Source organism: Schistocerca piceifrons, chromosome X (genome assembly GCF_021461385.2).
Source record: "Schistocerca piceifrons isolate TAMUIC-IGC-003096 chromosome X, iqSchPice1.1, whole genome shotgun sequence".
Lineage (NCBI taxonomy): Eukaryota > Metazoa > Arthropoda > Insecta > Orthoptera > Acrididae > Schistocerca > Schistocerca piceifrons.
In genome coordinates, this window is record NC_060149.1 from 427104381 (window position 1) to 427116811 (window position 12431).

Below are 12431 nucleotides of genomic sequence, written 5' to 3' on the forward strand. Positions count from 1 at the left end.
CAGTTGACGATAACCCTAATGTCAGCGTCATAGAAGTTGCTGCTGTACAAGGTAACGTTGACCACGTCACTGTATGGAGAGTGCTACGGGAGAACCAGTTGTTTCCATACCATGTACAGCGTGTGCAGGCACTATGAGCAGCTGATTGGCCTCCACGGGTACACTTCTGTGAATGGTTCATCCAACAATGTGTCAATCCTCATTTCGGTGGAAATGTTCTCTTTACGGATGAGGCTTCATTCCAATGTGATCAAATTGTACATTTTCACAATCAACATGTGTGGGCTGACAAGAATCCACACGCAATTGTGCAATCACGTCATCAACACAGATTTTCTGTGAACGTTTGGGCAGGCATTGTTGGTGATGTCTTGATTGGGCCCCATGTTCTTCCACCTATGCTAAATGGAGCACGTTATCATGGTTTCATATGGGATACTCTACCTGTGCTGCTAGAACATGTGCCTTTACAAGTACGACACAACATGTGGTTCATGCACGGTGGAGCTCCTGCACATTTCAGTCCAAGTGTTCGTACGCTTCTCAACAACAGATTCGGTGACCGATGGATTGGTAGAGACGGACCAATTCCATGGCCTCCACACTCTCCTGACCTCAACCCTCTTGACTTTCATTTATGGGGCATTTGAAAGCTCTTGTCTACGCAACCCTGGTACCAAATGTAGAGACTCTTCGTGCTTGTATTGTTGACGGTTGTGATACAATACGCCATTCTCCAGGGCTGCATCAGCACATCAGGGATTCCATGCGACGGAGGGTGGATGCATGTATCCTCGCTAACGGAGGACATTTTGAACATTTCCTGTAACAAAGTGTTTGAAGTCACGCTGGTACGTTCTGTTGCTGTGTGTTTCCATTCCATGATTAATGTGATTTGAAGAGAAGTAATAAAATGAGCTCTAACATGGAAAGTAAGCGTTTCCGGACACATGTCCACATAACATATTTTCTTTCTTTGTGTGTAAGGAATGTTTCCTGAAAGTTTGGCCGTACCTTTTTGTAACACCCTGTATATATTCTTTACTGTTGTTTCTTGTTAACAATATCAGTTTATTTCCAAGAGTTAGCAGCTTTAACTCAGTTAACACTAGGCAGAAATCCCACTTCTTTAACTCTTGTGCAGAAAGATGTGCAGTATACTGCTGCATCCATTTTCAATAAGTTACCACAAGAATTCAAAAATCTTAGCAGAAGTCCACATGCTTTCAAATTGGAGCCTAAGAGTTTCCTCATGCATCACTCCTTCCATTCTGTTGAGGAGTTGCTTGAAAAATTAAGCTGATTTCTATGTTATATTGTTGATTGTGGTTACTTAAACTTATGGCTTGACTTTTTTGGGTTCATAAGCATTTTATTTCATCTGTTATTACTTTTATGTTATAATTTCATGTACTGACATGTTTCATGACCTAGGAGATTTGCTCCTCAATTTGGTCCTACAGAACTAGACATGTAAATAAATAAATAAATGACATGTTGCTAAAGCATTCATAACAAAGTCCCTGAATGTACTACTCTCCAAGAGAGCTATCGCACCCAAATTACACTTGGAACTGAGAGCCGAATGAAACCCAAAGTAGAAAGCTCCAAAATAGTTAACGAGGTATGGAATGTATATTGGAAAGACAGATTAGACACCAAGGAATGGGGAGCATTCATTGCAATTGACAAAAATATGGTGTCTATCTAGGTTGAAACTTAGCCTGACTGCAAAATAGTACATGAGCAACTGGTCTAGCAAATTAAAGTTAATCATCAGATCTTTTTAAAAGCCTTCTGACTTTACTGTAAAAGCTGTAGAATCATTTCATTCAAAATAAGTCCATCCTCAGTAGGGCAAAAGTATTCTAATCATGCAATATTAGCTGAAGGCAACTTTAAATTACTGACCAGAGACTGGGATGTCTGTAGATAAATTGTAGGTGATACGGGCAGAGAACATTATGGAGTAGTTCTGAATAAGTTTTCTGAAAACTGCATTGAGCAGCTAGTTCAACAACAACAACAACAACAACACACACACACACACACACACACACACACACACACACACAAAGGGAATTTTTCAGGCCTTGTAGCAACAGTCAGTCTTGATCTTATCTACAGTGTCAGTACAGGGATTAATTATCAACATTTCATCACATAGTGACAAAGGTTACTGAAGTTAATAAATCCGTCAATAATGCAAGAAGAGTATTTATGCCAGAAAAAGCAGATGTGCAGTTGTTAGCATCTTACTTAAACAATGAATTGACAATATTCAGTTCCGCTATAATGGACATAGAGGAATTACAGGTGAAGTTTGAACCAAATATAAATCATATTCTGGAGAAGTATGTTCCAAGTATGTGGATTAAGGCTGGAAGGCCCACTGTGGCTTAATAACAAAATTTGGAAAAAGCTGAGGAAACAAACACTGTGGCACTATCAGCTCAAAAATGACCAGAGGAATGTCAACAGGCCAAAGTTAGTAGAATTTCATACATCTATGGTCAATCATCAAAGCATACAACAACTTATAGTCCTGCATAAAATCACTAAGTAGGTCAAAGGATTCTATTAGTCACTCATTGCCCAGTCTGGTGCAGCAATGGAAGACAGCAAAAGAAAAGCTAATGTACTAAATTTTGTTTAAAAAATCACTCATGCAGAAGAATCATTCAGGAAAACTTTTGTTTGACAGTCACACAGATTCCTATGCGACACACATAGAAATAGGCATCCCTGACATTAGGAAACATTTAAAGAGTCCATGGAAGTTTGCTGCCTGAGACTGCACTCAGTTCTTCATTAGAGTCAAAGCACTGGGAGCCAGGTCAGCTTTTTAGGTGCTTGAAGAGGTGAGAAACACTTGAATCCAAGCCAGGGTTGTAGAGGGTATATTCAAAAATGTCCTGTTTCAAGTAAAACAACAATTCTTGCATGTTCATGTGGCTTCTGCTATCATCATCATGTATATTCACACTACCACTTTTAAACAGACACACCAATTATGCACAAGATCTTCAATCATTACACTCAGTCTGTAAACACCATGAGTTCTGTGATAAATGTTGACAGCACTGATATTTCTTGCCTCTAAAAATCATATTAAAACTGATTTCACATTTTGCAGGATTTTCAATTGCATTGCTAATTTTGAATGGTAGGCAAAAAACCAGCATGCTTTCATAATGACAAGTGAAGTAGTGTTAACAGAGATGGCTAGCATGAGCCAAAGAACTACACACCAGTTTCTTCAATCTTACTAGCGAAACACAATTTTTTGATTATGGCACAAACTATTTTCTGAAAAAAGAAATTTACTGACACTGCTATTAACTAGTCCAACAGAAATTGTTGTTCATGCACAAGAAACTCAACATATGCTATGATTCTGAATCTGTCAAAAGATTTTAATACAATCAGCCATATTAGAGCTACCTTCCCATTTGCGATGAGAAATTGTTTGAATCATCAGATTTTTGGTCCTGTCTCATTATATGTTGTTCATGGTTTTTATTTAAATTTGTCATATGTGAAGTCTATTAGAGAGCCCACTTTAAACAACAGCCACATAAATAGTATACACTGAGGTGACAAAAGTCATAGGATACCTCCTAATATCAGGCCAGACCTCCTTTTGCCCAGCACATTGCAGCAGTTTGATATGGTATGTACTCAACAACTCATTGGAAGTCCCCTGTGAAAATATTGAGCCATGCTGTCTCTATAACTGTCCATAATTGCAAAACTGTTATCGATGCACGATTCTGTGCATGAACTGATCTCTTGATTATGTTCTATAAATGTTCGGTGGGTGTCTAAATCATTTGCTCAAATTGTCCAGAGTAATCTTCAAACCAATTGAAAGCAATTGTGGCCCTGTGACATAGGGCATTATCATCCATAAAAATTCCCTCATTGCATGGAAACATGAGGTCCATGAAAGGCCTCCAATTAGCCAAACATAAAAATTTCCAGTCAACGATTGGTTCAGATGGACTGGAGAACCCTGTCCATTCCGTGTAAACACAGCCCACACCATTATGGAGCCACCACCAGATTGCACAGTGTCTTGGTGACAACTTGGGTCCATGACATTGTAGTGTCTGCACCACACTTGAACCCTACCATCAGCTCTTACCAACTGAAATTAAGACTCATCTCACCAGGCTATGGTTTTCCAGTGACCAAGGGTCAATTTCATATGGTCATGAGCCCAGGAAAGGCACTGCAGGCAATGTACTGCTGTTAGCAAAGGCACTCACTTTGGTCGTCTGTTGCCATAGCCCATTAACACCAAATTTCAGAGCAATATCCTGAAATATATCTTCACTGCACATCCCACATTGATTTCTGTAGTTATTGCATGCAGTGTTGCTTGTCTGCTAGCACTGACATCTTTGTGCAGTCGCCACTGCCCTTGTTCTCTAGGTGGAGGCTGTCAGCTACTGCGTTGTCCAAGATGGAAGGTAATGGCTGAAATGTGGTATTCTCGGCACACTCTTGATGCTGGGGATCTCAGAATATTGAATTCCCCAGTGATTTCTGAAACAGAATGTCCCATGCATCTAGCTCCTATGGCTGTTTCGTGTTCCCGTCATGCGGCCAAAATTATGTCAGAAACCTTTCACGAGAATCACCTGAGTACAAATGACAGTGCACTGCCTTTTTATACCTTGTGTAAATGATACTACTGTCATCTATGTATGTGCATATCACTATCCCATGACTTTTGTCACCTCAGTGTATATTCCACTATAACTTTCATTTTACAGAAATTGTTAATGTTATCTCACACACTGAGAACCTGTTTTGTGAAAATTCTCATTCACGTTTTCACATTTTCCTCTTAGAATTCTTTTTTACATGCATTAACAGATTAGGTGCTATAGGAAATACTTTTGCTAATAAAAGCTAATAGATGTGTCAGCTCCATTTGTCTATGCTTAGCAAGACAAACATAAACTCACAGCTCATTTAAAGATAAGCTGTGGTGAGGCATATGATGGATAGTAAAATATGGAAAAATTTGTCTAATTTTGGATACTTAAGCTTCTCCTCACATCCTTATGCACAATTACTTCTCCTTTAAGGGGAAGATATAACTATAAATAAATCCATAGCACAGCCATGGGCACCCACTTGGCTCCCTCCTATGCCACGCTGCTTATGGGCCATCTGGAAGTAACCTCCCTAGTGTCCCAAAACACCAAACCCTAGCTCAGGTTCACTATAGCCAATACATTGATTATATGAGACTCAACAAATGTATTGAGATTTAAAATAATTTCAATTTATTGTTCAATATCAGTTATACATGTTTAATTAGGCTACATTTTTTGATCTATTAGGATCATCTTCAGATCTAAAACAAAGTAAAATTAAATACGAATTTAGCAGAAGGGATCTCACTAAAATTATAGAACATACAGCCATGTACAGTTTCTCATTAAAATACTAATAGTGTAGATAAATGTGTATGTAAAATGTAAACGGAATAAAATAGTAAAATAATAAAATGGAGTGAGTTGGTATGAGAGCGGGGAAAGAACGCAAGGGAGAGGAAGGAGGACTAGTGGCAGGGATGCTATGTGTTTAACAATAAAGGGTCTTATACTAAAATTGCCAAACATCGATTATGTAAAAAAACTTCCTCTTAAAATACCTGACTGGACGTGTAAAACTGTAAAAGGGAATAAAATAGTAGATTATAAGAGTGGAAATAAAGCAGTGGAAACTGAATTAGCATTTTAAGATGAAAAAGTGTGAAATTTTGAAAGCATAAAGCCATACGGCCTTGCTTTGAACACACAAAAAATAAAAATGTATAATTTTTTTTATGAAAATATTAAAAATTAGGCCTAGAACAATGAATGCTTAAATGGCGAAAGGCATAAAGATCATAAAACTAACAGAAGTGAAAGTATGTAGAAGACCTAGAACTTGATGAAGTCATTAACTACTAAAATTTTTAAAAAACGTTGAAAGTAAGCTCGATGGTATATTCATGATCTGGACCCAGGAGCAAGGTACCCTATTATCATTCCTCCATAGTCTTAACACCTTCTCTCTCATTCACTTCACCTTGTCCTCCTTCCTGGAGGTTGACCTCCACCTCTCTGATAGCTCCAACCATACATCTGTTCATATCAAGCCCACTAACCATCAACAGTACCTCCATTTTGACAGCTGTTATCCCTTCTGCACCAAAAAATTGCCTTCATATAGTCTGTTTACCCATTGACAGTGTATCTGTAGTGATGATAATTCCCGTTCCCAATTTGCTGAAGGTCTCACAAAGACCTTCATTTACAGATACTATCCCTAAAACTGAGCCCACAAATAGGTTTCCAGTGACATATCTTCATAACCACTAATCCTCTAACCACCCCAAGAACCAGCTCCAAAGGAGCACTCCCCGTATCACCCAGTATCATCCCACATTGGAGCAACTGAACCTCCTTTGCCTGGGTTTTGACTATCTATCATCATGGCCAGAGATGAAGGACATTCTACCCACAACCATTCCCATCCCTTCTAAAGCAATATTCTGCCATCTACCCAACCTACACAACATCCTGGCCAATTCCTATATCCTATATCACTTCCACTCTCAACCGCTTGCCACAGGGGCCACAGCCTTTCAGAAAATCAGGAGCAAGACCTGCTTGATTCACCTACCCAGCACATCCAGAATCTACTCTTGTCACTGTCTTATCTCATCCCATTAGTGCAATCTCTGAAAGGAGTCATGTCACATACCAGTTCTGTTGCATTTTCTGCATAGTATTTTCAGTGGGCATGACCACCAGCCAACTATCCATCAGAAGGTATTTCACTGCCTAAATGTGGCCAAGAGCAGTGTTATCCACCCATTAGTGGAACGCACTGCTGAGCAAAATGTGCCCAAGTTCAATAGCTACTTTACAACCAGTACCATCTGGATCCTTCTGCCAACACCAGCTTTTCTGAACTATGAAGACGGGAGTTATCCTTGAAACATATCCTTCACTCCTGGAATCATCCTGATTTCAATTGCTGCTAACTGCTGCACCCACACCCTAGTTACAGTCTACCAGAAATTTCCTCATCATTTAATTTTTTATATTGTTAGATTAAGATTGCAAATTTCCATATTTAGGTCTGATTTCCTGTGATAAGGTGGGTACAGAAAACTGTAGCTCTTACAAAAGGCTCCCTTTTCCAACAAATTTTGTTATGTATTTAACAGTTTTAAATAAGCTTGTTGTTGTATAAATAGAATGTGGTGGGGGTTTACCCAACCTAATTCCAAAGGCTGATTTCATCATGACATCCTTTGCTAGGTACTATACTGTTGGAAGTGGTACGTCCTTGTCATACTCTAACCTTTGAACTGATTTACCCAGCCAGATAAAGGGGGCCTATAGTTTAACATGGACTCCAAAGCACCATGCGATTTTGAATTTTTCATATTTACAAATCACTGCTAGAAGTGAAAAGAGTAGTAAGTGACACAAAAAACCCTCTAACAATTAATTAAGTCTTGAAAACAAATGCTATGGATTTGTAATTTAACACTTACACACTCATTCAAGGAGCCACAAATGTTTTATGAATTTACATATAAGAGTTTAACATGCATCTCACCTTCAGAGAAACTCCTCTTCCGAAAGTAACATCTCCAGAGACTGTCAAATGGTCCAGTTCAATTAAGTCTGGAATGTTGGCAAATCTTGAAAGAAATTCTTTAACCTGTTAATGAATATGAGATACAGTATAATGTACTATGTCCACCTCGACACAAAATTTGTAGCAAGAATAACTGTATACATATAGCTCCAAATAAATCTTATAAGACGTAAAATATTCATCTAAGCATGAATTCTATCCGCAGATTGACTAGGAGCACAAATTTTATCTTTTTTTTAATCAAGTGATTAATTCTTGGGCCAACAGGAAAGTGAAACTGTAAAAAGACACAATATATGAAAATGCAGTAGAGTTGAATGTACCTATTTATGACAGTATCATTTTGACTAACCAACCCTGGTATGAAATGTACAGCTCTTTTCAGAAACTTCTTTTTGTTCTCTATTAATCCAATCTGGAAAGGTTCCCGGATTGGCTGTCGGTACTCAAGAATTATCTGAACAAGGGTTTTTTCAAGGCTGAATTATATATCCTCGGGATTCTTATACTGTACCTGAGTCTTCCATCAACCTTTCCTCCATACTGAGGTTGAAGCTCACTCTTATGTCCAGGTTTGCTTACAAATAAATGTGTTTTTGGATACGTTCCACCTTAGACAAACACAATTTTTTTTTTCTTTTTACCCAGACAGTTTTGCTGAAGTTACAGCATCATCTGTGGGTTTTACATTTTCTTGCAATTAGATAACAGGAAAGTTGCACTTTAGCATCTGCACATATAGAATTCCAGTTTTTAAGAAAAGTATTCACAAATTTTAAAACAGAAGATTTTTTTATATTTACCTTTTTAATATATGCTGTGGTTTTTGTGGCTTTGTGTATTTTATGTTATAGCTGTTTTCTTTCACAAATTGTTATCTACAACCATACAGAACTTAATGTACAAAACTATGTTTCACATAGGATGAAATAAGGTTAATCACAATGGTCTAATATTCCTTACTGTAAATAACCTTATGCATTAAGCCCTCTAAGGTTGCAGATGACATACTGTGAAAGAAAAACAGATAAAATGCAAACTACGTAACAAAAACCATGTCATGTGCTAACAAGATATACAGGATGTCCCAGGAGAAATGTTCAGTATTCAGGAGTATGACAGGAACACTCATCTGAAGCAAAAAACTTCATATGGACATATGCCCTATTCTGAATAGTTTTACAAGACAGAATCCATTTGTTTTTGGGCTAGTGGCATGCACATACAAGTATGTTTCTTACCCACACAAGCTCTTTGGCGTTTTATTGTAGAGCAATCCACCTCATTGCTTTCAACCTCACTGCTCAGGATGCCTTTCTGCCATTGAACTAGCCTGTTGAATGTGTCACGAGTGAAGTAGTTTGAGGGACTGAGAGTGAAGCAGAAAGAATCTTTGGTTAACTGTCTTTGTACACATAATGGTGCCGGCTAAAACGTTTACAGTGCCTGCTATGGTAGTGCTCCTGCTGTTGTCAAAGAATGCTGTTGGTGCTTTCCGATACATTAGATTCCTGATCATAGAGTGTTCAGTTGAATTTTCAGCATGTTGTGTGAAACAGCCATTATTTCATGTTCCCATTTTTCTTCTGGACATGTAGTTCAACAGCGTGTGCAAGAATAGCAACATACTGTTGAAATGGTGCTGTGTAGTCCTACTACCAGCACATGGTGACTTTCTGTGCTGTATCAGTATCCCACAAACTTCTGTATGGTGAATATTACATGCGGAAAACTTGTACCCATTTCAAATACAACGTGTCCACAATCTTCACATTGACAACAATGCCGCAAGACTTGAATTATGTCACTGGTTAAATGAAAATCATTGTTTGGTTCCGTTGACAGTATTCACTGGGAAAGCCATGTTTATACAGAATGGAATCAACAACACATGTTAATCATTAATGGTCATAGGGAAACCCACACACTACAGCGGAAACCAATTTAAAAGTTAGTTTTTTTTATCAAAGTTTGGTGTGATATGATGGTAACATGTTGATAAGTCCAGTCAATTTAGAAAAGCACATTATGGGGCAGAATTACTAGGAGTTTTTGGAAAATTCATTTGCTGAACACCTTGAGAATGTCCCCTTGGCCAGGCGGACTACACGGTACTTACAGCATGACGAAACCCCTCCACATTTTACCAGACATGTGTGGGAACATCCCAACCACAATTATGATAACTGCTGAATTGATCATTGTAGTACAAATCACTGACCACCGAGATCACCATACCTTACACCATATTTGTTTATGGGGTTGAATGAAGTCTGAGGTGTACAAACAAAAGGTGAATACATGAGATGAACTGCTTGGTCACATTATGGATACTGCTGCCTTAATTAGGGAATGTGCAGAGGCACTCTGACAAGCAACACCATACAGTCTCCCAGTAGTTTAAAAATTCGTTGAAGTTGATGATGGGATAGTCAAACATTTATTGTGAACTGTACAACAGCTCTACTGTAACCTATATGATAATGCTTAGAGGTGAACATGTTAAAAATAGATATTTTTCAATTAACTAACTACTTTGTGAAACACATGCTGCAATGTTTACCAACTGTTTTATGTGTTTACATGTGTAAACCTGACAACATATTCAAAAATAAATAAAAATGTACATTAAATCTGTTCTATCTCAGGAAACATCCAAAATAGGACATGTGTCCATCTGAAGTTTTTCTGCTTCAAATGATTGTACCTGTCATATCCCTGAATACTGTTCATTCCTCCTCAGATACCGTGTATATAAAAAAGTTTTTTGTCTGTTTTAAAATTTGTGAAAACTTTTCTTAAAAACTGAAATACTACTGCATGTACAAATAGTGAAGAAAAAAATTTATTTAATAGAAACAAAGTAGAAACTCACTGATGATGCTGTAACTTTAGTGAAACATGTCTAGGTAAAAAGAAGAAAAAATTGTGTGCATTCCAGGAGGAGCCTACCCAAAAGCAAATTTCCTGCAGTTTTATGTGGTTTTAAAGAGATATCATTGGAGAACATAAACATAAATAGGAGGAAAAACATTTGTCAACATGTACACTTTAGCATTTTCTCCCGAAATGCCAGTAGTACATAGATGTTCTCTGACTACTCAGCACAGTCAGCTGGTGCTCTGACATCACAGTAGCAGTCAGCAATTATTCCACCTCCTCCACATTGTCTTCCTTCCATTATGCAAAGGAGCAATAAGACACTCACAGTTGCTGCATCATGTAGCAATTCACTACTTTTACTACAATAGTGGAAAATCCTGTATGCATTACAAATTGTAGAAGCAGTAGAGGTAAGCATACACCACATATTTGAGGAGTTGAGTGATCAACACACACATAAACTCTCTCTCTCTCTTTCTCAAATTCTTCTTACAATCTTTTAAATTTTTCACATCACAGGATAAGTGATCAAGGATGGATGAGTACCTCACTCCTCACAGGTGATGCTCCAAAAATGAACAGTAATATTGTGCATTGACAGTCTGCTGTGGAGGAACGTAATGCATTAGGATAACACCATCACAGTCGTACATGAGAATCACCATAACTTTAGACCACTCCATTCCCATCATCAACAGAACAGGCTCTGCTAACGGTATACTATGCCTTCTACATTGCTGGCAATGGGTTCTACACAATGCCGGTGACTTCTTTTAAGGACAGTAACAGGAGCAAACATGTAACTCTTTTGTATCAAATGTGAATAAATAGTTGCCACTATTTAAGTTCCAATCCTCGTATATCTCCACTTGTTCCTTTTGTATAATTTGTAATAATCCTACACATCCTACATCCATGTAAATGTCTTGCTGTATTGGATTTATGGAATCTAAATCAAGAAGAAAAGAAAGAAAAACAGGTATGGCCATTGATTTGCTTCAGATGAAGAGCTGCACGTCTCAGCACAATCATGGTTCTGTATGCAACCACAACCATTTTTCCACACAGACAATGACCATCTTGTTTCACAGTGGGAAACAGTTTACTGACTTTTTTCCATCTGTCTCATTTTCATTTGACTGCCCCATATGCTTTGTACAGTTTCACTAAAATGTTAATCATTTGCCTATCAACACAAGAAGTTTACTTCATACCAGTTTGACATTTAGAGCATGCCACCTTTGCAGTTCTCCAATTTTAATGGTCATAAGTCTAAAATTGAATATTGTTATTATTGATACTGATCATACATATTACAAAACCAGCAATTATAGGTCTATAGGGATGGTTAGGCTTCCGTATCTTCCGAAAGGAGCCAGGACGCAGAGTATCTGTCTTGTAGCTTTGGAACATTTTTCACTGGATGGTCAAACCATCCAAACACCTCCTTCATTTATTTAGTTATCCTAATTTTGTAAGAACTCCATAAAGTTTTATAACCCTCCAGAGTTAATATCAGGACAGCTTCATACATCACCTTCTTCCTCAGAAACATCAAGCAATTTGCAGATTTCCAGTTGAATACCTTGCCTCAGATTATCACTTAAGTTTATTTAACTTTACAGCAGAATTGGGTATAACACCTAAATTCCAAAGTGTCTGATAACTTATGACGGAGCTGAAAGTTTGCATCAAAAAAGTCAATGCTTTCCATTGTTTATTTCTCATAAGTACAAGGAGTTAAATGTTCATCAGTATCAAGGACACTAAAGACCAATACAAGTTTGTACTGGACAAGGATACAGAAGAACTTTTACCATGGTCTTTTCAAAGGCATGATCCCTGCTCTTCCTGAATACACATCAGTTTCC

The 12431-nt window shown here is 37.9% G+C and overlaps 1 protein-coding gene across 2 annotated transcripts in view; it reads right to left on the reverse strand.

The window, feature by feature from the left end:
• Window positions 1-12431, reverse strand: part of LOC124721407 (UTP--glucose-1-phosphate uridylyltransferase-like) — a 159834-nt gene that overhangs the window by 4579 nt on the left and 142824 nt on the right. For both annotated transcript variants that reach the window (XM_047246356.1, XM_047246355.1), the window contains exon 10: window positions 7636-7740. In XM_047246356.1, the coding sequence (XP_047102312.1) occupies window positions 7636-7740 (105 nt within the window). The remainder of the gene's footprint in view (window positions 1-7635; window positions 7741-12431) is intronic.